Genomic DNA, 27,092 nt, shown 5'->3' on the forward strand with positions numbered 1-27,092 from the left:
GCTCTAGCTACTGAGATGTACAGTGATTTGCCTTGATAAAAATTTTTTTATCTCAAAAAAAGTAATTATCTCAGAAATTTAGATAAGTACACATATATTATGATGATTAGATTATAGGGAAAGTCTAAAATTTTTTAAGATTTTAACCCAGTAATAAATCCTGGTAGAGAACAGTTTGCCTCTGAGATTCATACAAATGTGTCCTGTGTGAATAGTTCAGATAGCCTTGTTTCTCACAAACATAATTCCTGACCGCATGGTGCTAATTCTTGCTTCTCTCTCATTTACAACTACATCTTTCAAACCTCTGGTTCATTACAGGGATGAATGTTGTAAATACTGTTTGTCTACACTGCAGAAATTTAGTCCTCTGGTTTTTTTGAATTACTTTTCCTGGGCCATTCTGACATAGAAATGTGTGAATTCATTTATGGTTTTATATAGCAATAATTTATTTTCCACTCAGAGCAATATAGAAATACTTCCTATACATATGACATTCTTTAAATATGTCTTTATGACAAGCTGTCCCTAAGAAATGATTCATAAATGACTGAAATGCTTTCAAATTTTAAGGTACAGATTTTCAATCATATATAATGTATAGATAATGGCTTCATTTTGAAAGGTACACAACACTAGGCCAAAAAAAAAAAGGAATTTTTTTTCTAAAATTGATTTCATAATGCAGCTCAAAATAAGCGCTGCTATAAACAAAATTTGGTACATAGTTTTCTATGTTGTGTCAAGGTCATAAACCTGAAAATTTCATGCAGAGGGAAATATTATAAGCCATATGTTTTTCAAGATTATAGAAGACAAAAGATACTTTTTAATATCTTTTTTAAATATTTAACAATACTTTAGATGGGGTTTTGTATTCATTCAATGGCTGCATATAAAACTTGGCTGTCAAAAGTTCCAGTTAGTGACTGGGCTACAGAAAAACAAAAACAAAAACAAAAACAAAACAAAACAAAAAAACCCACACACACAAAACTTAAAAACTCACTTTCCAGGACACGCCTCACCAGTCACTACAGCCAGGAGCTCAGCAGGCTGGGCTCTCCTCATCTTTCCCTGTGTTTTCAATAGTTCTTCACTTTTAAATCTTCAAAGAACAGTAGGGCCTTAGACCAAAGATACAGAATAGTGATATTATATTAATTTGTATACTAACCGATTCAATCTGGTATTTTTAAGACTCTTCAGGAGCCTGAAATGCATATATATAGTCTTGTGGGCACAATCAAAGCTAACTGTAACTGAACTTGGTTTCGAGTTACAATTGAAATTGTACCTCTGTTCTCCAAGAGATGATTTTCCTAGTAATTATTTCAGTCTAACAATAAAGTATTTTCTAAAATTCTAAAGGTATTATTTCATTAGTAAACTCCTACCTGGTTTAACAGGATGAAAGCCCAAGTCTATTTGCAGGATTTATTTATTTATTTTTTAACCCATAATCAATGTTAATGACAACATCAAAACAGGATTCAAGGCAATTTTCCTATGTTTAGTAACAAAGTAACACGATGGTTTTTCACAAGAATTCTCCTGCTTTTAACACTTGCTGTAACACCTTATAACAATAGGATTGGGATTACGTTTACAAAACAACCAAACTGATTCAGGCGAGGTGGCAAAAATATTCTCAAGTAATCCATCAAAGTTACAGACAGCTCTGAAGCGTTTGGGGTAGGTCAGGGCCTCCCATCGTTTGAATGTCCAGGGCTCTTCAGGGAGCAGACCTATAAGACACGGTGGCTTCTGACGAGAGAGTGGTTTCTGGAACAGCTTAGAGAAGGACGTAATCAGTAAGCACCATCATTACAATGGAATGCTGATTGTGGATGTGGTACCGCTACGAAACAGTGAAATTAGATCAACTCTTGGTCCTTTCAAAAGATCTGCTTTAAAGTGAAAAATCATGGAAATATGCAATTAATTGATTACCTCCATTTCAGGCCTGTATTTTAGAAGTTGAAACTGTTTTAAAATAAGTAAAAAAAGTTCACAAATGGTGTTTTTTACCTAGGGGCATAAGTGTGTTTGTGTGTATTCAGCCATAAGGTATTTTAACCAAACGCTCTCACTAATGTTTCGGCTCATTCGCATGCATTATGTGATCTCCACCATGCCGTGTGCTGTGTTGTGGATGGACAGGCATCTTTAACAGGGGTGAGCTCAACTTCTGAACTCGGTTGATCCAATTCAAACACAATATATATCTATTGAATGTCTACGATGTTATTAGCCCAGGTTGAACGCATAGAAGCATATATATGACTCTCCGACAAGTATCTTGAGATATCCCAGGAGATATAGAATCCTCAGAGATTAAAGCAATCAAAACAATAAGTTATTAAGAAACCAAAAAGAGGCCTATCAAGTGCTAAATGAGTTTGGAACAGGGAGAAGCCAGTGGCTTAGCAGAAAAGCTTGATTCTTCTAGAATAGATTGCTTCATGAGACATAAGCCCAAACAGTTGTGTTCCTTGTGTTATCCCTTTGCCTAGAAACACCCATTCACTAGAGGATAGCCCTAAGTCTGAGAACCAGTGCCCTTCTTCCTGTCCAAGAAGATTCCTTTCAAATCCCTCACACAGAGCAGAGTTAACAATGTTCTGACCACTCATCAGGACCATAAAAGCCAATTCACCCCCTATTTTATTTTATATTGACTCCCACGGATGCTTTTAGCATCTCTTGTTGGTAGAGGGGCACGCCCACTGGCCAGCTGCTTCTGTTCTTCCTACTTACCTCCTGTGCCCTCTGACACATAAGACAGTGATTTCAGAAATAAAGGAAGACAAGACATTGAAAAAGTCTCTAGACATCAGTTTTCTAAGTAAATAAAGTTTGACAGCTGACTACTGTCGTAAGAGTGAAGTCTCTTATTGTCGTCTAAAGGGATGGTGTTAACAGCGGACTGGGTGCTCTAACAGGATGTCTTTGCTCTTTTCTCAGAGCCAGATAACAGTGAATGGAAACTCTGGAGGTGCTGTGAGTCCAATGAGTTACTATCAAAGGCCGTTTTCCCCTTCAGCTTACTCTCTCCCAGGCTCGCTCAATTCAAGCATTATCATGCAGCATGGCCGCTCACTGGGTGAGTCACTTGATAGCCCTGATTTCCATGACAACTTCAACACAACAAGTACAAACCACACGGGAAGATACCAGAGCAACTTTTCTAAAAAGGAGCAAGAAGACATTGAACACTCCACTGTTTAATGACCCTCTCCTAGGGGAGGAATCAAGAGCAGAGGATTCGACACCAGAGGACATAGGCATCCAGGGATCCCAAGACGATGGCTGCTTCTCCCTCTGAGGCTATTAAGTGTTCGGGGTTTGGGGTAGAAAGAAAAAGGGGGCCAGTTAGGCAGGAGAGTTCACACGACCAGAACATTTGCGTAGCACATGTCCACGGATGGCAAATCCCATCCATGTTCAAGATAGCCTGTTCTTTTGTGAAAAAGCTTTCATTGCAGGAAATGGTCTTGGGATTTGTAGAGAATTGTTGAACAGTTAAAACAGCCTAACAAGGGGACAGGCTGCCTCACCAAACAGTAAACAGTAAACCACTGCCTCACAGAGTAGTAAACGGCTCCTCGAGCTGAGACCAGAAGACCATCAGTCAGGGACAGGCATTCCTTTCAATAATGATCCCTGAATTTTATAGAGAGTTCTTAATCCTTCGAAAAATTTAGAATTCGATGAATGAGAGCTGTCCTCCAGGAGAAAAAAAATGAGTATTTGTTTGTAAAAAAAGTTGTAAGTCTGTAATTTCATGGGGCTTGGGACCTCTTTGAAGCCTCCTGGATAAGAACTGGTACCATATAATGACAAACATTTTTATGTGGCAAAATATTTTAGAACTATTTAGAAAATAACAGAAATATTTCTTAGTTTTTAAAAACATTAACCAAAAAAAAAAAAACCCACCCAAAACACTAAAAATCAAACCAAATCACACCATCACCCAAATTCCAGCTGAGAAAGCTTCCATGATGTTGAGTGACTGGAAAGCTTCCAGGCAGCAGGAAGGAAGGTGGTGAAAAGTGAGCCAGCTACACACCTCTCAGGAAATCAGGACAGGACCAATGCTCTGGGCACCACCAACCAGCGACAGAAAGAAAGTTGGACACAGGGCTTTCACTCCCATTTCTTCATTAACAACAGCAGACCTTCATCCTCCCCAGCACTGTCTGCTGAAAGACGTGATGCCATCGGCTTACTCAGGACCACTGCAGATCTCAGCTTCTGTGGTCCACAAAACCTCTGTAGCACTGACGTGGAGCCCTGAGACTCATTAAAGAAAAATCTAAATATACCTGTGCCTTCTCTAATACTGCTCCTGGGGATCATCTGTAAATCTTAGAATGATGTTCTTTTAAAGTGTAAGGAAGTAGGATGCCCTTGTGCCTGGATGTTTCCCTTAAACCATCAGTCCCTGGTGCAGGATTATGATGAGAATCTCTTATACATAGATTTTTTTTTTCAGAGCTATATATTATCACAGATCTATAGTAAAACTACAAGTTATTCTAGGCCCTGATGTTCTCCCAAATAATTATTTTCCATTTGACTCTCTGTCCTCATTACCTGTCTTAAAAAACACAACTTTGTCCCTTTCACCACAAGAAACAAAATATATAAATACTCGAATGCAGACGGGCTTTGATATTAGAACGTATCAATGGGCAGACTCACATACAAACCATACTACATGGAAAGAAATTCCCTCTATAAACACACTGGAACAGATACCCATCTCCCAGTGCTGAGTTAGGTCCTGAGGAGAGTGTAGAAATCTATCCTGCCTTAGAGAAACTTTATATTGAGTTGAGGGCAAAAAGATGACAAAAATGAGAGTGAGTGGACCTATGAAAGACAAATGAAATAAATAATAGGCTAAACTTGTATTACATAAGCTATAAATTCATTGACTCTTCTGAACTGTGTATGAAGACAGAGTTAAAACTGTTTGCTGGGGCTAGGATTTTGCACAAATGAGGTGCTCAAAAAGTATTTGTTGTTTATTTGAAATACCATCTTCAAAGTTCCCAACTCAAATCCTTTTGGGAATTAAGTGGGAAATCAGAGTCAAAGACCACATATGTCTTAATTTGGAGTGGCTTGGAAAAGGCACTGGTTTTACGTACAATGGCAGGTGAGGCCATTCTTCATCAGAAATGGATTGAAAATGCTTTTCTGTTGCAATTCAACTGAACACAGCCGTCCGTAGTAAGAGTGACAGCAGTTAGAAATGTTATCATAGATTTTAGCTTATAGGCATCCTCGCTGGACTTATCCTTATAATGATGAGTTAAATCTTTTAAAAATCTTACTTATGGAGTTTTGTATAAATTTGTTACAAAAGCACAGTCATATCTTTTGAGAGGGAGAGAGAGAGAGAGAGAGAGAATCAATTAATGCTACTCTGAAACATTAGAACTTTTCCACATCCACATAAAAAGAGACCTTTCTGAGTCCCGTATTAGACAACCTATGTCAAGAATCATTCTTGCTCACCAAAATTTGGAAGCTTATTATAAAGAAGCAGGAAGTCATATTATCAATTGTACAGAAGGAATGGTAATGATGTTGATCTTCAGGCATATCTGTGAACTAAGAGTAAGTGGACTTTATAGTACTTAAAGTCCTCTCTGTTTCTTAGGAAAGTATATGAAAAGTTAATAAACATGGCATGAAGTTAGGAACAGGAGAAACCGCTTCTAATTTATAGGCTTAGGACAATTTTTCAACTCAGGACAAGAAATGGGTTTTGGTATTTTAAAGTAAAAGCAAAGATATTATGGTCATCATGACTACTTAGCTAAACACCAATACCAGTCATTTAAATCATTTATTTAATCCATAAGCTTTCACATCTAAGAATAGGTTCAAAGGTGAAGATTTCTTAATGTGATTTTTGTTTTTATTTTTACAAAATTGCTGCTGTATACTCGACAGTCCTGTCTCTTATTCTCAGGACATTTCAGCACTTTTAAGTACTAGCGGTCAGCAGTTTCACAAAAATAGTATGAACGTCTCAGTTTCTGCCTCCTCATCTATAAAGCAGACCCCTCCCCCCAACAGAGCAGAAGGATAAGACGACGTCATGCAGGCGCTTTCTTAGCACAATGGCCGCTCCACAGTCGCATGGTCTTCCAGCAAGTGCTACTCTCCCCTTCCCCCTTCGACGAGGACCTTGTTGTTACAGTTGAGCTGGGGTACCTACCTGCAGGCTAGCAACAGACAGCTCGCATGTAAGGGAAACGGGTTCAAAGAAACAGTGATGGCGACAGGTTCTGTGTTACAGTTGCCGTCCATACACAAGAGGCACCATCAAGTCCTGATTCCTCGTGCGAGGAATTCCTTGTGTCTCCCCACACTGTCTCCGCAGACTCCGCAGAGTCGTATCCCCAGCACGCGCAGTCCCTGGACGGCACCATGGGCAGCTCCATCCCACTGTACAGGTCCTCGGAGGAGGAGAAGAGGGTGACCGTCATCAAAGCCCCGCACTACCCAGGGATCGGGCCCGTGGATGAATCCGGAATCCCCACAGCAATTAGAACGGTAGGAAATGCCCGGGTGCGCGTTGTTGCGGGGCTGGGCACGAAGGCTACAAAGGATGGACTGTCCACGGCTTGGTGCATTCCCCTGCTCTTACGTAATGAGGGTGGCCCTCTGGGCCCTCTGAGTGCTTGTGACTATTATGCTGTGTGTGGCTGAGAAAGAGAAAAAGATCTCATCGATGGAAGCTGATCACACAATCTGTTTTTGCATTTTGATAGAAAATCATGAAAATTGTGATCGTGGGAACTCCCCCCACACCCCCACAAAAAGAATGTTGTGTTTTGTTTTACCTTTTTCCAAGGAGTGTTAGGGCGATAGAGAGAAAAGAGAAGGAACGAGAAAATGTGAATTCTTTGGCTGCATTGAATTCCCACGTGCATTGCAAATAAACCAGCGATTAGTTTCTTGAAAGGGCTGTGTGTTCCCATCGGGAGATCGGGAGCTGTGAATTGGGCATTGGGAGGTGAGATGATTGCAGTGAAGGGAGTTAATGTCATGGAAAGGAAAAACTGTGAAGAAAAATACACATCTGAGTGTCCCTCCTCAGCTGCGCCTGCTGCGAGCCCTTGGGGATGATAAGTGAAAGTGTTTGGATTTTTTTTTTTTTTTTAAGTCTTTAAACTCTGCCAAAGCACTGCTCAGTGTGTCAGGGCAGCCCCTTCTGGCAAAGCTCAGCAGCAGCTGAGGCGGCTTGCTGACCAGTCTCCTTGCAGAGAAGGTTTGTGCTAGCCGCAGAAGGAAGACTCTGGGAGCCAGGATGAGAGCAGCCGCACGCCTGCAGGTGAATCAGGGGGCTGTGCGAGAAGTGGGCGCAGGCTGAATGGAAGCGCCTGCACCACCCACATACCTGGGGGCTCGGGTTGGGGAGGGGTCGGTTGCCAAGAGCTGCTTCCCTGGAATGCAGATCCTGGGGGGCCAAAGACAATCGTGGCTAGAGGAAAAGAATAGGAAAAGGATCAGGAAAAAAGCGGTGGTAAGATTGCCTCTCTCATGTGGGAGTTACGCGTTCTAAGAGTTAAAAAATCTGATGAGCCCAAGCATCTGTATTAGAACCGAAAGCCAGAAAGTCAGTCTGTAGGGCAGTTGCTGGGGTTGTAGACTTGCTATGTTCTGGGAACACTGAATGTGGCTAATTATAAATTCCTACAAAATCTATGTTGGGACTGATGATTGTCATATTTAAGTAACAGAAAAAGTTTGGGGATGGTCACTAACACTACTATGATGACTACATGTTTCTGGTGATGGCGTTTTGTCATTTGTTTGCCTTTGAAGATTTCTGACTCAAAATGGTTAAATTTGGATTTTTTTTTTTTTGAAATCATGGAGGGATCCAGTGTCAGACAGGAACGGTGTCCCTGGTTTTGTTTCCTTGACCCTCCGGTCACAGTAGATACACATATTAGGAGATCCCTGGTTCTCTGTTGTTACAGATTTCTGTCTGAAAGGATTTCTGTCTGAGATCTCTGGGTGTGTCTTTAACATGATAAATGATATATAAGAAACAACACAAAAAGCTGAACCATTTTTTTTATCCATAAGACATAATTTTAGTACATAGCAAGGACTTGCTTGTTAGTTTTCAAAAGAAAAAAAAAAAGAAGCAGACATCATAGATGGTTAGTAAAAATCAAGGAGTATTAAAAGTCTATATTGTCTATCTACTTGCAAATCAAAAGCATGTTTAGATATGCATAAGCAAATACATGTACTAAATCTTTGATGTTAGTTTTTGTTCTATAAAGTAGAAAATAAAATATAAGCAGCCCAGAAGTTCCTTATAAGGAACCAGAATTTTTATATACAGCTGTGCTCTTATTTATGCTTTTAAAACTTTACAAAGAAGGTGCAGGTCTGTGAAGACTCTTATTCTTGGTCCCTATTTTTCAGCCTTGCTGAGCACATCCCCAAGTATAGCTGTGTTTATAAATGTTGAGTCAGGCCATCTCTGAGCCACAGCAGGCCAAGAATCTCCAAGGTTGTTTTTTCTTTCTCATCCGTGTAGAGAGTAATGATGATCAGACTCAAATTGCTACACATGGAATTCTGCTCGGTGTATCCACCAAAGGCAGTGCTGTCTCAGTGTATCATGTTATGGTCTCATTTTAGACAGCCAGCCTATACCAAGGAAACAGAATTTTGTAAAGTAAACTAGAAACTCTAGAAAGCCAAAAGTCAACAAATGTACCTTTGAGTGATTTGAATGAAGGCTCCTCAGTCTGCCTTCCCTCATGTGACCTGGGACGTCTGTGTTAGCCTTTTACTACCATTCTTAACCACAACAAAAATCGCTAGGGTTCAGGTCCCAGGAGGCTGTCTAATTAAAGCCGGCTAGTTAAGTGAAATACAAGATTCTTTTCTTCTAGTTCAAATATAACACCGTGTGAGCCCTTTCAAAGCTCGAGAGGGGCAAAAATAGAATAGAATCACTGTATACTCGTGTGTAGAAAATATGTGTCCTTTCCCTTTTTGGAAGTCTCTGCCTGATACATCAATGTAGAGCTCTGATACTTTGTAAGCTGTAGCAATGTAAAACGCAGATGGATTCTGCCAAGATTACAGAAAACAACCAAATAGTGAATTGCTAATAGTTAACTGTCCATTTAAAATAACCCTGAAGGACATATATGAAAGTAAACATCCGTAAATGTGAGTAGACTTCTATATACTTCCTCTCCGCATTAGCCATAATATGTCTATGACGTCATTTATTAAAGAAACTTCAAATGCTTGGAGTGCCTCTTTTAGAAAGGGACAGAGAGTTTTAGTATTGCCTTATACCAGTTTCCTATTCTTTGCCAACCAGTTGGGCACTTCCTGGCATCTCTGTGCTCACCATATAAAGCTAGCAGATGGCAAAACCAAGCTCCTGCCTGATCCATGCCCTCCAGCAAGTGAAGGAAAAAATTCCTGTCTGTCAAGATGCATTGCCATATACAGTGATACAACTTACTTATTCGATTTCCTTGTTGCTATTGCTTGTGTCCAGGTATGGCTGGGAAACGTGTGTCCACGAAGTGATATCTTATTATCTGGTGCTGAATACCTAAAGGAAATAGAGCTTAATGAAAGAGAAATTGATCTTTTAGGAACATGTCCCTTAAAGATACATGTTCAGCTACTGCCAGCAAATATTAACTAGACACCTGATTCAACACTGCCCCCCTCCCACCAACTCCCACCACTCCAATATAAAGTCAATCAACAGTGTCCTCACTTTTCCCATTGTATAAAAGAGCCTTGGGACGCCTGGGTGGCTCAGTTGGTTAAGCTGCTGCCTTCAGCTCAGGTCATGATCTGGTGTCCTGGGATCGAGTCCCGCAGCAGGCTCCTTGTCCAGCAGGGAGCCTGCTTCTCTCTCTGCCTCTGCCTGCCACTCTGCCTGCTTGTTCTCTCTCTGACAAATAAATAAATAAAAATCTTAAAAAAAAAAAAAAAAGAGCCTTGAATGAATAAAGGGGTGACTCCTAACAAAGTCAAGTAGCTCTTAATGTTAATCTATATTTATGGCGATTATCAGGACTATATATTCTTAGAGACGAAAATGAATGTAACTATGGCATCCCCTCAATTTCCAGATGAAAAATGCAATTAGCACATTTCTGAGAATAAAAATAGGATATAAAATCCATACCAAAGCTCAGTCTAAAAAACTACAAGAATATTTTTGTGGCAGTCCTAACAGAGTATTTTATATTAAGAGAATTGTCTCGGAAAATCTGGTTTATTTATTACCATACACAGGGTGATCGAGTTTCTTGCTGAAGGATGTCTGGATATACTGAGATAAAGATCTTGCTAAGCAAAATCTTTAATTATGATTATAAAGGTAGAGGTCTATTTTCACAGGTGTATAATCAGGTAGGAGTCCATCCAATAACCTGGATTCATTCTTTCTTTTATCCTTAAGTGCGTAATGTTCCTTGAGCACAGCCTATATTCTAGGCATTGTTCTAGGTCTTATTGTATATGTGGCTTCATTCTATTTCCATACAACCCTCTGATGTAGATATAATCTCATCTTAGAAGGGACAAAAATGAGGCCTAAAGCTTACCTGACTGGCCCAAATTCATATTGCTAAGAAGTATAAAACAATAATTAAAGGAAGCGAGATTTGAATCTAGGTTGAGCTGACACTAACTTCTTCTTTCCACGATAGCCCAGTTTCTATCATGCCCAAATCCTGGGCTGTGTAAGGAGCTTCTACTCTCAAGGAATTTACAATTTAGCTAGGCAAATGTTACATACATTCTATTATCATGTTTAAAAAATTTCAAGATAATATCTACATCTTTTTTAGGTTTGCTGCAGAACTATAGCATATTTTTATTTCTCTAAGCTTAAGCTGATCAGAATACAGTTTGAAAGTCAAAAATATTCCCTAGTTAATTCTAAAAATAATGTTTTGAACAGAACACTCACTAAAAGGTTTTTAAGGATAATGATAATTATCACCAAAAGGAGTTAAGCAAACCATTACAGCCTCACAACTTTGATTCTGTGAATTTTATATAAATATGTGTGTGCAAATACCAACTATCTAGTGCTGTGCACAGTATGATTTGCAAAAAAAATAAAACCATAGCATATAATATGTCAATTCAGCCTCAACGCGAACAAGGGGTAACATATTTACAAGTCGCAGCCATAACTGGTTACATTACTGGTACTACCATCATGAAATAGACCTTTTATTTTTAATCCCAGAACAGAGATCTGCTACGAGAAAAGATACAGTATAGAAAGAAGAACATTGAGGAACACTGTAGATTTGGAATCTGTTTTTTAACTCCTGGACATTCTCTTTTACAGACAGTTGACAGACCAAAGGACTGGTACAAGACAATGTTTAAGCAAATCCACATGGTGCACAAGCCAGGTATGTATGTTACTGTTTTCTGATCCGATCCTCCTGGCTGAGGGAATTCTCCGTCTACTCCTGTAGAGTTCTCGTTCGCATAGACTCTTAACAGCCTAGCAACACCACGGCCCTCCCTCTTTCCTCTGCTTCTGTCACCCCCCCAATCACAGACACCTGTGCTCCTGCCTCACTCCTGAGCTGCCAAGAAGCCTCTCATTAGGTGACCCTTGGAGGGCTGCCTGGCGCTCTGCTCCCTCGCTCCTTCCCTGTCCACCATCTGCAGCGAGTTGTGTGGCCCGGTGGGTGCATAAACAGACTCATTGCTCCTCTGTCCACACATGTCATCTTCTTTTGGAGAGAGTGAGCAGAGGTGCGCGATTCAGAAGAGAAAGCTGCCTAAAGAAGGGAGGAAAAGGCATTGACCTTGTATGCTGGGGAGAGGGCTGCCCGAGCAAATAGGTCACAGATAAGCCAGGGCAAACTTCAGAAGCCAGCAACAAAACAGTATTAGAAACATTTTTATAATGGCATTATGAACTAGGCAAAAGACATTGATTTTCTTTCTTTCTCTCTTTCTTTCTTTCTTTCTTTCTTTTTAAGATTTATTTACTTATTTATTTGACCGAGAGAGAATGAGAGAGAGAGAGAGAGAGCTCCCAAGCAGGGGGGAGGAGCAGAGGGAGAGGGAAAAGCAGACTCCTCATCGAGCAAGGAGCCCAATGTGGGACTTGATCCCAGGACCCTGAGATCATGACCTGAGCTGAAGGCAGAGTCCTTTTTTTTTTTTTTTTAAGATTTATTTATTTGTTTGACAGAGAAAGATCACAGGTAGACAGAGAGTCAGGCAGAGAGAGACGGGGTAGCAGGCTCCCTGCTCAGCAAAAAGCCTGACACCGGGCTGGATCCCAGGACCAAGAGACCATGACCTGAGCTGAAGGCAGAGGCTTAACCCACTAAGCCACCCAGGCACCCCCGAAGGCACAGTCTGAACCGGTGGAGCCACCCAGGCACCAGGCACCCAATACACTGGTTTTCGACCAGATTTTTGTTTGTTTCTCTGAAGTTCTACTGTCTTGTTATGATATGGTGACCGAATCTGTATTACCATAATATTTATGTTTCATTTTCTAGATGATGACACAGACATGTATAATACTCCTTATACATATAACGCAGGTAGGACGGGTTTCCTTGCTGACGATGAATGCTATATGCTCGGCAATGCTTGGAAGCACTCACACTCACTTTTTCACCCGTTTGAGCCGCATGTTTTCAGTTTGTACAATCAAGAGGTTGCTGGTTTTCTTTTCTCAAAGCATGCATGACCCGAGGATTGATCTTTTCTCATGGAAATGAGAACTAATACTGTTTTCTCTCATTCATTCTCACTGTCATTTTATCCTGGGCCTCAGGAATGTTTAACCCAAGTCTGAAGGACAGCGTGAAAGAACACGCTGTCACTAGGGTATGAAGTCAGATAAAGATCTCCTTTTATCAGCAGCGAGCGTGGTCACGATTGCGTAAGAGCGTTCAAACACACTTCACAAAAAACAAGTCCGGCAAAGTATACTGTGACTTTGTCCTGCTCGTGCTCCCAAAATGCAAACATTCATTGAAGGGTTTTTTTTTTTTAAATCCCACTCTGCGGGGCCACTTTCCTGATGCGGAGTTGCCAACCATCCTGATGATACCCCCGCAATTCTGGGCGTTTCTCCTTGCGTTTGAGTGCATTGGTGTCGTGAGACTCGGTTGCAGGCTGGAGTGAAGGACCCCTCCAGAATATTTCCCTTTCTCCTAAATGTCACATTAGGGGACCCCATGGAGAGCCTCCTGTTCCCATTCACCCCCAGGCTAGAGACTGTTGCAGAGCCTGGTTTTCCTTTCCTGACATGGGGCCGCTCCCCTCTCCCTCAACGGCAGCAACCTCGCCTCCCTTAGGGGTCCCCTTGTCAGCTGCAGAACTGCACAAGACTCTCCACTCCTTGATGCCGGAAGGCCAGCGCTCAAGCCCCTTAACTGTTAGGGATTCTGCTGACTGGTCTCCAAGGACAAACAGAGAAGAAAAACCGGGCAGAACCAGGTTAGCAAACTGCAAGACCTCTCAGGTTTGGGTCCTCCCTCTTCCAGATGACAAGAGGAAGCCCAGGAAAATGTTTCCCTCAACTTTTATTCCTAGCCACGGTTTCTCCAGACTCACCTCCTGGGTTTGGTTTGTTCAAAACAAAACAAAACAAAAACTCGGCCAAGTAAATTTTAGGTATTAGTGGCTTTATTCAACGATTCACAAATCTGGCAGCATCCAATCTAGCAGATAGAAAGGAGCTCTGGGGAGCTGTACAAAAAGAAAGACTTTTATAGGGCAGAAGGGAGCCAAACAAGGAAGCTATACTAGGCCAAAAAACCAAACAACAACAAAAAAAAGTGGGAAGGTGATTGCAAGATTAGTTTTCCTTTTGGGCAAGGCAGGTGAGCTCCCTGGTGCTGGTCAGGCAATTCCTGATCATCTGGTTTAAGATTCCGTTTCTAGCAAAGCCAAAACTGTAATTAAGTGTCCATTTGGTCACAAACAAAAAAAAAAAAAAAAAAAAAAAAAAAAAAAAAAAAAAAAAAAAAAAAAAAAAAAAAAAAAAAAAAAAGTGTCCATTTGGTGACGTGGGGCTCAGCCTACAGAAGTGACTCCATTTGGGGCCTGTTTTATTTTTCACAAGCTGTAAAGTTGAAGTCTGATTGTAGAATCTGAGCCAAACAGTAAGTGCAGACATTATCTTTTCTTCCTTCCTTCCTTCTTTTCTCTCTATCTTTTTAAAGATTCATTTATTTATTGGGGGGGGGGCACTAGCTGGAGGAGGGGCAAAGGGAGAGGGAGAGAGAGAAGCCTCAGGCAGACTCCCTGCTGAGCAGGGAGCCCAATGGAGGGTTCCATCCCATGACCCTGAGATCATGACCTGAGCCAAAATCAAGAGCTGCACGGGAGCCACCCAGGCATCCCGAGACATTGTCTTTTCATTTGCCACTGCAGTGTGTATGGCCCCTCAGGAGAAGTCGATGAATGAAAATTGACCTGACTCAAAAGATTCAGGTGGCAGGAAATTCAGAATTTTTATACTGATTTTTACTACTGAAATTCTGTATCCTTTAGTAATTAGTAAATTGAACAGTAGTTACATATAACCTCGCAGAGCGCTTAGAGATGGTTTTGCTGTTTCTTTGGTAGACAAAACAATTGGAACGAGCCTCTTCGCTCTCTACAAACCCTGCGTCCCACTGTGCTCTGTCTCGTCCTTCCTGCCTATTTTTGTGTTTTGTTTTGTTTTGTTTTCCCTAAGCCATCTCTGCTGCCCACTTCCCCCACGCACCCACCCAAACCAATCCTCCCAGGCTCACTCCAGTGCCATGGGTTCCATAATATCTTCTCTGACCAATCCACCATCTTTTAAAATCTTTAATTTTTAATATGTATTTTCCTCATTTACCCTTTATCAAGTTTCCAATTATTTTTTCTTTCTTTCTTTCTTCCTTCCTTCCTTCCTTCCTTCCTTCCTTCCTTCCTTTCTTTCTTTCACAGAGGGAGAGAGAGAGAGAGAGAGCACAAGCAGGGGGAGCGACAGGCACAGGGAGAAGTAGGCTCCCTGCTGACCAAGGAGCCTGATGCGGGACTCGATCCCAGGACCTTAGGATCATGACCTGAGCTGAAGGCAGATGCTTAAGCGGCTGAGCCACCCAGGCATCCCCCAATTATTTTCAATCACAGTTCTATCCGTGCCCCATTTCCCCAGATCCAGCTTAAAGGGGATTTTTGTGTCCTTAAGCCTTGCTTAAGGCTTATACACAGCACACGTACAACTTGCTCAATATTTTGTTCAATTACAATTAACATGTCAAAGATCCCATGTAAGTCAGAACTTTTAAAGTAATAGAAGATATTTGGAAATGGTTCTGGGAACTATTTTGTAAACTTAACTATGTTTTTAGTTTATATTACCCAGGAGAAAATTTTCCTTTGAGCACCTGTAAGTTGATTCCTAATACCAGTCTGAATTATTACTAATTTCAAAATGATTGTTGAAGATTCACCGTAATCAGTCATGGTGTACAGAATATATCAATAACAAATTAACATATTAATCATGCTTAATAAATTAATAATATTCATAAATCGATTAAGAAGTACCCCCCAGTGCATGCATCATGGATATGCTTACTGATAACAATGTTGTTAAGATCACCGGATATTTTGTGGGGTGTAAGTAATTTAATGTGCTTTTAAAATGTTATCTGCTTCTTTTTGTTTTGTCGTGTTGTGTTTCATGGCAGGCCTATACAACTCACCCTACAGCGCTCAGTCACATCCTGCGGCAAAGACCCAGACCTACAGACCCCTCTCCAAAAGTCACTCGGACAATGGCACTGATGTCTTTAAGGATGCCTCCTCCCCTGTCCCTCCCCCACATGTTCCTCCTCCTCCTCCTCCACTTCGGCCAAGAGATCGATCTTCAACAGAAAAGTAAGACATTTCCCCCCCCGAAGTAGCTTATCCTCAGTTTAGTATAGAAGTAAGATCATCTGGCAGGAGACTCTAGCAGGAGACTTGGTGCTTACGTTACGGAGATGCTGGCGCAGAACCTCCGAGAGCGCATGCGCCCTGTTGACCTCCTCTGGTGCGACTGTGGCAAACAGAATCTTGATTCATAATCTCATAATCGCCTAGGTTTGAAGTAACATGAGCACAGTCTTTTTGATCAATAAATGTATATAAGAAGACGAATAAGTAAAATTAATTGACACTTACTTCCTTTGACATTGCATGTCAGAGACTCTGGGGTTAATTTTCATTTTCCTCAGATTTGAAACGTTAGGTCTATTAATGATTTTCAGTTTCCCCTCTGGTACACAACAGTCTCTTTTTGAAACCAGGCAAGGTTAGTCATAAATAATATATAAGGCAGTAGTTAGTGTCTATTTGTGACTCATTTCTACCAGCTTTTCAAGATGATTCTAATTTCCATAGCTCCACTAAATTTTTTATAGGAACTATTCACACAAAAATAAAAATTTATAAACACACTTTCACTGTGTAATTTTTATTAAGATGATGACTAATCTACTTATAGGTAACCTTTGTTGAGAGCTCACTATGCTAAGTACTTTCCCTCTATTATGTCATTTAATTCTGAGAATGACCCAATATGTTCTATTTTAAACCCATTTTAGAAGAAACTGTGGTTTAGGAATTAAAGAAAATTTCTCAGCTCCCACAGCTCATAGGTCCAAGCCAGGATTCAAACTCAGCTCTTTCTAAAGCCCATGCGATTCTGGCAATTAAGGACAATTTAAGAATCATTCAACATTAATACTAATTATTAAGCATCCACCTATCCTATTCATCCCATAAATACTATATTTATCTCACTGTACCATTAAGAGTAACCGATGAGTATAGAGGATACAAGATACCATGAAACAGACACACATCACGTGTGAAGAGGTCCTCACTTTAATCTCCTCATGATAAACTGTATGTTTATAAGTGTGACACCCTAAATTTGAGAAATAATTGTCTAGACACAAAACAGCATCCCTGCTATTAAAAATGAACCCAAATTAACTCAAATTTAAATGTATTATTTGTCCTATGCTTAGTAGAAATAAATTTCTCATTAAGAAATATGATCATCGCTTAAGATTTTGTAGCTGGCTTCCATATACATTGTTTTAATAGAAGCCTTCTTTCGTCCCGGCTACCTAGAAAAGCTTTACTTCCAAAGTTCTTTGTTGACCTCCTTTTGAAGGATATTAGTTCAGGAAAAAGAGCTGCTTCCAAGGTCTCTTATGCAAGAGGGTGGCTGTCTGAATCCGGTTTTTCAAGGGTAACACCAAAGGAGGCTCTCCGCAGCCACACAGCTTGCTTCTGTGGACGGCAGCCCAAGTGACACTTTTGTACTTTTCCCAAACTGTGACGCCACTTGCAGGATAAATAAGATCAAGCATGGCGTGTACATTACTCCTTGTCACTTTGGATCAAGGATGCCAGGTCACAGAGCGGTGAGCTAAACTCACATAACTCAATGGACCATAACCGCCATTTACTCTGACATGAATATACACAGCTGTGATTTGTACACCATCCCCAGGGTTTCCAAGGAGAGTCCTGGCTGCGTGCATTTCTGTATACCCCTGTGTGAGTTACTGAGCCAGCAGGATCATGCATAAAAAAAAAAAAAAAAAAAGAGGAAACTATAATATGAAATAAAAGAATGGCTTTCCTTAAATCGTTTATATAAAACAACATATACATGTAGTGTTTTTTGCAGATTAACTTTCTATACTGAGATACTTTTTAAAAACCTATGCTAAGATTCACTTTGTAAACAGATAGCAAGTGGTTTTCTAGTACCGCTTGAAGCATACAGAATTATTTTTATGTAATTGTTGTTTATTTCTAGGCATGACTGGGATCCTCCAGATAGAAAAGTGGACACAAGAAAATTTCGTTCTGAGCCAAGGAGTATTTTTGAATATGAACCCGGGAAGTCATCCATTCTCCAGCATGAAAGACCAGTAAGCACTAGCACTAAACAGAATGCCGGCTCTCTAGGTTTCTGGGTTCCCAAGCAGACTTGAAGTTTGTATGCTTTAGCAATGTTTGTCGCAAAAGTAATTTATGGATTTGGCGGTGTTTAGAAATCAAGTTGATTTTGTATCATGATTCGTGCCTCTTGTCTGAGAATTAGAGATTCGCTCTCTAATATATTATCCCTACCAACCAAACAGGGGACCCATTTTCATGGAACTATAGCTGTGCCTCATCACAGCCCTGAGCTTAATGTTTTTTAAATTCATAAATGCAATACTTAATTGCTAGTCTACATTGCTAATGAGAAAAATCATGCGTTAGTCTCTCTGATACAAATGGGCCCACAAAGTCCATCCCTTCCACATCGGTTGCTTAATGTTTCTTTGAATTAAGGGGAAATTTCCCAAATGCCTTTCTTTTAAAAAAACAAGTTGTTTTAATTGATTCTTATTAAATCTCTCCCAGGTTACCAAGCCTCAAGCTTCCTGATTGTCCATCTAATGGATCAAGATTCTATTTAACTTGGCAGAGGTTTTTCCTAGTTATTTCATCCATGCAAACAAAAAGATACATTAACTTAAAAATAATCACTTGGTTCTTCCAAGTGCAATATAACAAATAGGGTTATTCTCTGGCCCTCTTGGTTTTTATTTTCCTAGTCCCCCTTTCTGAGTCCTCTGCTTTCCCTCCTCGACCGTGCCCTCTGGATCTCTTTGAAACTATAATTCCTTGGCATCTCTATCAAAACCTGCATCTAGAGGTCCATCTATAATTTACACTCCTCATTGTCTTAAAAGAATTTTGGGTGCTGTCAGTGAAGAGGAAAAAGTTTTCTTTGTTCACTCCTTTAAGAGTATCCAAGAAAGCACATTATTACATAGAATGCAAGCCCAGCCCTGAAATTTGATTGGAAACCCTTGCCTTAACACACCCAACATGAGCGCCCTTGATTTCATTTTTGAAACCCTGTATTTATGGTTATGTTCTTCAGAAATATGTTCAAAAACCTTATAATCACACAATTCAAACATAACGTTTATGTAAGCTTTCTTTGCCTTTCTTCAAATAACTCTTATCTTTTAGAGTAACAGAACCTCACCAGAAAAACTGAAAGAAAAAAAAAATAGGAACATCACTAGTTTGAAGGTTTAGTGCAAACTTTGAATTCGTTTACCGGCTTGTACAATTGCATATCATCCTTTGAAATTTCTAGTCTGAGAATTGAGTGAACCATGACGTTACCATTGCAAAAAACTGAAAGTAGCAAATAATTCTGCAACATAATGAGCCTCAGATTTAAATGTAAATAATTAAATGATCATTGGTGATCTTCCTGACAATTTATAAGAACGCTGTGATTGTACTGAACGCTTTAGTAGCTGTGGTCTCGGGAAACAGGATGGGTTTTAGAAGCTCCCTCACCAGGATATTTCCATTATTGAGTCATTCAGTAACATTTACTGAGCACCAACTATGTGCCTGATGTCGTATTCGGTGCTGGGACACAGTAGTGACCAAGACACAGTCTCCACCCTGAGGAGCTCTGACTTTTTCATTCGATGAGTATGCGAAGCTAGACTTGTATTCTAAGAAGGAGAGAAAGCTCTGGGAGCATGGCATTGCTGGAGATTTGGGTATGGACAGGGCTCTGCAGCCACAGGCAAAAAGAAGTGGAAGGAACCACGAAACCTGGAAAGAAATGAGAATGGGTGTCATATGGAGAAACTGAAAGAGCCAACATTTTTATTCCTCCTGAGCAATTTTGCAGGGGGGCAGCGCTATGCAAAAGGATTTGGGCTAGTCATCTGTGTCATTTTGGCCTGGCCTTTTTTTATTCTAGGAACAGGCTATCCTCTTTTTTTCTTGTCACCCTGAATTCATTCTCATTGCCTCCCTAAAGCAGAAAAAAAAAAAAAAAAAAGAAGACGACAAAAGTCTAACTGCACAGTGATATCGCAGAGACTGCTGTGGTTTCCTTAGGATCCGGGAGCATCTTTAACCCACAAGGTGTAGGAGATGAAGAGCAGATTTGCTAAATGATCGTGGTATAGTAGCAAATGAACAAAACTTGAGGATTTCAAAGGAATGCGCTCTCCTGTCTTTTTACTCCCAGACGGTTTGTGAGCATTCCTTTGCTCTTTTCCTATTTAGTTTTTGTAAATTATACAAAACTCTCGGTAATTTTCTGTTGCTCTTTTGAATTCCTAGATGACCCCATCATCTGCCCAGTCTCTCCAGGCATCACCCTGGCCTCCCCGCACTCTCTCAAAGTTCTCAAAGTCCTCCCCCGGCCCCTCCTCTCTGCTGGTCACAGTGTGTCTATTGCCGGCACGAGAGGTACAGCTACCCAGTTATGCTCCCTAATGCTCCTCAAGTGCCCTGAGAGCAAAACCCAAATTTCTTCATGTAATTTCCAAAAAACCTTGTGGTCTGGCCCCCGCTGACCTCTCCGGCCTCGTGTCTCTTCCTGCTCTTCCTGCCAACTCGCCGTGAGCCAGCTAGACAGACAGCCTTCAATGCCTGCCTTCTGGACTTTTGTACAGGCCCGTCCTCTGCCAGGAAAGCTCTCTGTCCGTCCCATCTCACCTGTGGCCTTGTCTCTTTTTCCCCAGGGCACCATGGCTGACACCTGGGGACGGGGATGGGAAGTAAAACTCCCTTACTGTGTGCCTATAGCAATGGGCATTTCCTCCTGACACCCTGAATTCTAACGGCCCCTTGACTTGCCTGTGTCCCTCATTAGATGTTAAGCACCTTGAAGGCAGGGACCGTGTCTAGTGCACGCGTTGTATCCCCAGCACCCAGCACAATGCCTGGCACATGGTAGGTGTTTAGTGAATAGCCATCGGACTAATAACTGAATGAATGAATATAGGTTTTACCCTTGTGGTTAGTGGGTAAAACCGGTGAGGGTTGATCCCTGTTCTGTGGCTCATCTATAAAGTCTATACTTTCCTAGCAACAAACGGCAACGTGGGTGTCCATCAAAATACACAAAGGGGATCTGACATACGGCTATTAGTAACTGTGGTTCCCTAATCCCCTGATTCCCTGAAATACACAGTGGGCAGAGGGGGCCAAACCGCTTGAATAAAAGTCCTCCCCCAGACTCTGGCCAAAGGGATGCCCTTCTTCCTTAGGAATCAATGGTAGAAGTGTTTCGGGTTTAGCAGGAGAGTAAAGGTCAGTGCAGTTTCTTGAAAGCTGTAGATGTTCATTTGACTGTAAGTTTGAAAACATTGATTAAAGGGGCCTAATCTTTGATCTACAAAAGTACTTCGCAATTACCAGGAATTTACCATTAATGGACTTGAACCACATGTAGTCCGTGAAGCAATCACACAAACTCTCTGCTGAGATTATATTAATAGAAACTTTACATCCCATCTGGATTGTATATATTTATAGGTGAGCCAAAATTAAATTACATTAAATTAAATCAAATCAAATTAAGCACATATTCAGGATCTCTCTGTATGTGGTCTAATGAAAACAATAGGAAGACATTACCTTTCTTTACAGTAACTAAGCCAGTACATAATGATAAAAGCAGAAAGAAATAATCACCGAAAACAGAGCTGAAATGCAATTTAAACCTGCAGTGAACTTATACTTCCTTATCCAGGATGATCGTCAAAGCTTAATGTATAAAAATTTGGGGAGTTTCATCTGGTGGTTTGAATCCAACTCTCAATACATGTATCATTTACTGTGGAACCAGAATAAATATAAAACACAGTGGTGAATACCATTAAAGCTTTAAAATCTAATGAGCATAAATTTTTAAGAACTAAGTTATGTGAACACTTCTTTTTGTTTGGAACCACATACAGAAATTACATGCCTACAATGAGAATATGGAGAAGAGTAGAATTTCTGTAACCTCAAAAGCAACTAAATGCTTTGAAATTGTAGAAAACATAAAAACTTTAAGAACGGCTCACCCTTGATTGTCTTTAAAAAAGAATCCGTCCGATTTATAGTTTTAGATTTTCTTAAATGCTTCCTCTTGCACTGAAACACATTTGTTTTCAGCACAGATTTGCTAGGTTTTTCAAAGTAAGAAGAGAACAAAAAAGATCAGAAAAATGTGCAACAGTGTATCTGCTTTTTTTTGGTTGTTTTTATGAGCAATTAGAGTAACACATGATCAGGCTTCCTAAGTTTCCCAGTGTTCACATTGGTGTCAAACAACTCAAAGGAACTTTCAAGTTTTGCATGGAAAGTGTTGATTTAGTGAGATTCTGAGTGTGTATATATGACTGTTGGCGGACCATGTGTCTATCTACCACTGACTTTTGTGAGGTTTCTGTATACCTTAGCAGGGATCTAGATTGCTACATAATACATATCATTGTTGCATAACTAAGGCGATTCAATAGGTCAACCACAGTGAAAAGAAAATTCTAGTTCTGCCACTTGCATCTCTCTACCATAAAATAAAAGCTATACTCAAATGTATGCCTCTCATTAAGTTCCAACATTATAGATAATTATCAATGATCATTGTTTGGGGGCATTCTCTCTACTGGATGGATTCTAGATGACACTAGAATCTGAGACTACATTAAATTTTTAACCTAAAAAATCATAATTAAAAACTGTCATTCAAAGTTATGGTGCAAGATGGTAGATAGTCTTCCTTTTCCACATTCTATCATAGAAATATACTTCTATACATCAGGATTTCGTGTATCTGTTATGTATTTTCTTAAGGTGAAAGTTAAAATGAAGTTGTAACCACTGGTAAATATACTTATTTTTTTAGTAAATTTGCTGCCCTCTGCCGTTCAAAATGTTTTTTAAACAAATTTGTTTACTCTAAGAGAAATTTCTATCTCCCTTTAGCAAAACAAAATGCTAAATGTGAAACCAGAATCATAAAATCAAGAATTGGTAATATTATTAAGTTTATAATATTAAAAGCAAGGAGATTTGAAAGAATCAAAGATTCGTTTTCTTGTGGAAGAAGTACTAGGCCTCTATAGACAGAACAAAAACTACTAGAAAATTCTTTCCAATGTCAGGGTGCTTGGGTGGCTCAGTCCGTTAAGTGGCTGCCTTTGGCTTGGTCACGTTCTCAGGGTCCTGGGATTGAGTCTAACTTCAGCGGTGAGTCTGCGCCCTCTGCCCCTCCCCCCAGCTTGCACGTGCTTTCTGTAATAAGTAAACAAAAATCTTTGAAAAAAATTTTAAAAAGAAAAAAAAAGAAAATTCCCTCTAATGTCAATTACTCTAAAAATTCAGCTCCAGTAGAGCTACTCCATAAATATTCATATTCTATAGCCATTATCTAAATAACAGGAGGAAAACTGCATTTTAGCTAAGATCAAAATCTCAATTAGTACTTTGCACTATAGAATCAATTATAAATTGAATCAGGTTTTCTGCAATATTTACCATAGTAATTACAGGATATTCTCCACAACATTATGATAGTAAAGCAAAGTAAGATTTCATTTTTTTTTAACATAGAATATATTATTAGCCCCAGGGGTACAGGTCTGTGAATCGCCAGGTTTACACACTTCACAGCACTCACCATAGCACACACCCTCCCCAGTGTCCATCACCCAGCCACCCTCTCCCTACCCCACTCCCCCCAGCAACCCTCAGTTTGTTTTGTGAGATTAAGAGTCTCTTATGGTTTGTCTCCCTCCCAATCCCATCTTGTTTCTGTTTTTCCTTCCCTACCCACCCAACCCCCCACATTGCCTCTCAAATTCTTCATACCGGGGAGATCATATGATAATGTCTTTCTCTGACTGACTTATTCGCTCAGCCTAATACCCTCTAGTTCCATCTACGTCGTTGCAAAAGGCAGATTTCATTTCTTTTGATGGCTGCATAGTACTCCATTATATATGCAAAATAAGATTTTAAAAGAAGGAAAAGAACCATCTCAATACCAGAATGCCATTGTGAGTTGTTTTTGTTGTTGCTGTTTTGTTTTTTTGTTTTGTTTTGTTTTTGGTAAATTGTGTTTTCTTCCTGTGTTCATCCAAACACAGGCTTCACGATATCATTACAAATACTGTAGAAACACATGACTGAATTCGGCTTTTATCACTCACCATTCCACATAAACATCCCCCAGAATTACTCAAGGTCTTTATCATTATGATCATCACATCTTTTGGATAACTTAGGCCCTTTTACTATTTTGTTATGATGCCTCAAATTTTCCTATCGCTGTCTGTAGCTACCATGATAATCTCCTATTATAAAATATTGAAATAAAAAGCTCATCTCTAAAAATACTCTGGATATAATTGATTCTTGCACACAGACTCTATCCTATTAACAAAATGATTGGGAATTCAAAAAGGCAATAAAACACTTGGACAAGCTAATGTCAAAATAATGGGTTTTGTTTGAATAGGGACTGCTATCTCAAAACCCTCGATAGTATGAAGATTATGTCCTTTCCTGGCCAAGGTGAATGGCTTTTAGGGAACTGAGATATATATATATATTTTTCCTGACTTAAAATATCACTGTCCAGCTACACCATGTTTAATTAGTGTCATGCAAATAATGGTTAAAGAAGTAATAACCCACATGTGGTACTTTAAGCATCTTCATTTAATATTAAGTCCATGGTATGAATCAGTCTGATCAGGCGTATATTATGTAAAAGCATTCAGGATATTGTGGATAAAGTAAATGTTCCATGTCTGGATTTTCCACTACTAAAGCAATTGTATGTACTTTCTCAAGCTGTTGATATTCACACTCCTAGTTTTCACAATACTCAGAAACACCACCAGAGGGGAGCAAGTCAACTATGAAAATTGGCTTCTTCCCTGAATCACAGTGTCAACCAAACCAGAGTGCGATTCTCCCCACACTTGGCCAGCTACAGTAGTGTGAAAACCCAGCCACCTCCAGATCCATTTCTCCAGCTGAAGGTAGACAGGAGAAGGAGATTCTTGGGGTGGTAGCTCATAAAATGTCACCATGCCTCACTTTCTAGGAGGCTCCTTGTCTTCACATCTTTTCAGGGGTCCAGACCATTCTCTAAGTTATCTGGGTCTCCCCAGGGGCACCTTAACTTTTCTGAAACATTTCCTCCTGCTCACTGGTGTCCTCTTCGTCCCATCAAGAAGCTCCATCTAACGAATCAGTGTTTCCTTCACCCCTTTCTTACAGCCCCCTCTCCCAACAACTCTGACACCTGTTCCAAAAGAACCCGGCCGGAAGCCTCTTTCTGTTTCAAGAGACGGAGAAGTAACGGGTAGCCCCTCCCCTCTGCCCAGGACTGGCCTCCCCATACCAAGCCCGTGCACCCCGACTCTTTCCCCCACCTTGGTGAGCTCCTTCCTTCATTACCTTTTCTAATGCCCTTCGGGAAAATCAGGGGTAGCCCTTGCTTTCCAGAGGCTAAGGGGACAGCCTGACCCTAGCTGACTCCACCTTGCTGCCCCTTACTTTCGCAACTAGACCCCAGGTTCTTCGTGCCAGTCGACCCCTAACAGCCCCCCAGCACCTTTCACCCCTCCCCCCACTTCTGTCCCCACCTTCTCCCTCCCCCTCTCCGCCACGCTCTCCGCATACCTGCACCCAAGCCAGCTGCCTGCGGAACGCAGCCTTATATGCTGGCATCAGTGAGGACAGGGGCGGTGGAGCGACTCCCCCAGATCAACTACTTGGTGACTAAGTTGAGTCTATTTTAACCTGAATCGGCTACCGTTAGCCTAGTTCTGGGATGCTATCCATGTTCCTTCTGGCCGTCACGGCGTTTTTCGTATTTCTGCAAATTCAAAAAAAGCCAGAGATGGACAGAGGAATTGACTAGGGGCCTAGGTGATGCCATCGAAGCTCATCTTCATATCCTAATTTTACTCATTTTACTTTACATCCTTTGTTCTCTCCTGCTAAGATTTGTGGGATGAGAGTTGGTGCATGTTTGCGTGCAAATGCGCGTGCGTGTTTTTCATACCACACGGCGTTGCCCTCACTCAGCTCAGTGTGCCTCTTCCTTCCCTTTTTCCTTCACATCTGCTCCAGACTGATCGCATAAATCCAGATGACATAGATTTAGAAAATGAGCCCTGGTATAAATTCTTTTCAGAACTGGAGTTTGGACGCCCGGTAAGTGAGGCTAGACTATTAATATAAGAAAATTAGGAGAATGTTGTTTGATTGATGAAAAATACCATTACCAGAAGAGATAGGTGTCATTTACAAAACAAAAGTCAAATGTATTCTGTTTAGACAAATTGGGTACGGCTGAGCCCTCATCCGTTTCTGTACCAAATGGTTAACCCTGCTCAGACCCTTCCTATGTGCTTTGTCTCTACCGTGCCTCATGCATTAGGAAGATCATATCTAAACAAATTCATAACGCTGAGATAGTTTCTGTCCTAGAATATTCAGGCAATTGTTAGAGGTTTATAGAAGATTTATATTTGTTTAGAGTCCATTTTGGTCTAGTTCAATCAGAAGAAATAGAGTGACATCTATGAAAATAATTACTATTATTATAGCTCCCATTTGCTGAAGAACTACCAAGCACTGGCGAGTGCTGGGTTCTGAGCTCATTATCTCAGTTCTCTGGAGGCTCTTCCAATAAGAAGAAACCAGAGACCAGAGAGGACAAGTACTTTGCACAGGCTAGCAAGTGGTAGAGTCAGAAGTTAAAACCCCAGGCTTATTGAACACACCAAAAATCTCTGTCCAATTCCTTCAGTACTATACTGTCAGTATTAGAAATACCTCTATAAAATATCTCCTTTACTCTTAGGGATATAAGGAAAGAGAAAAAATAAAGAAATTCTGTGAACCTTGATTTCTAGTTTCATGTTAGTGAAACATCTTGGCCCCAGACCCCCACCAAAGGTGGGCCTAACGAGAATTGCTTAGTGTACTTGGGAAAAAGAGTCAACACCAGCCCTAAATGACAGTTTCCTTTATTAAAAGTTTCATTGGGGATCTCTATCTACCAATAGCTATACGTTTGATAGGCGTCATTTAGGTATTTTTTTAAAGTCTTACTGATGTTCCTGAATTTTACAATTTTTAAAGAACAGAACAATTCCATTGCACAGAACTTTATTGAAGATCAGAGAGTG

At 40.5% G+C, this 27,092-nt stretch overlaps 1 protein-coding gene across 17 annotated transcripts in view; it reads left to right on the plus strand.

Annotated features, from left to right (window-relative positions):
• Nucleotides 1-27,092, plus strand: part of SORBS2 (sorbin and SH3 domain containing 2) — a 137,913-nt gene that overhangs the window by 65,617 nt on the left and 45,204 nt on the right. For 5 of the 17 annotated variants that reach the window (XM_032329182.1, XM_032329191.1, XM_032329184.1 and 2 more), the window contains 6 exons: nucleotides 2,971-3,109; nucleotides 6,410-6,582; nucleotides 11,396-11,462; nucleotides 12,576-12,620; nucleotides 15,759-15,948; nucleotides 17,888-18,002. In XM_032329182.1, the coding sequence (XP_032185073.1) occupies nucleotides 2,971-3,109; nucleotides 6,410-6,582; nucleotides 11,396-11,462; nucleotides 12,576-12,620; nucleotides 15,759-15,948; nucleotides 17,888-18,002 (729 nt within the window). Of the gene's footprint in view, nucleotides 1-2,970; nucleotides 3,110-6,409; nucleotides 6,583-11,395; nucleotides 11,463-12,575; nucleotides 12,621-15,758; nucleotides 15,949-17,887; nucleotides 18,003-25,170; nucleotides 25,330-26,028; nucleotides 26,113-27,092 lie in introns of all 17 variants that reach the window. The other 12 variants (XM_032329180.1, XM_032329181.1, XM_032329187.1 and 9 more) reach the window with 5 other exon arrangements.

The sequence above is a fragment of the Mustela erminea genome, chromosome 21, assembly GCF_009829155.1.
Source record: "Mustela erminea isolate mMusErm1 chromosome 21, mMusErm1.Pri, whole genome shotgun sequence".
NCBI classification, from domain to species: domain Eukaryota; kingdom Metazoa; phylum Chordata; class Mammalia; order Carnivora; family Mustelidae; genus Mustela; species Mustela erminea.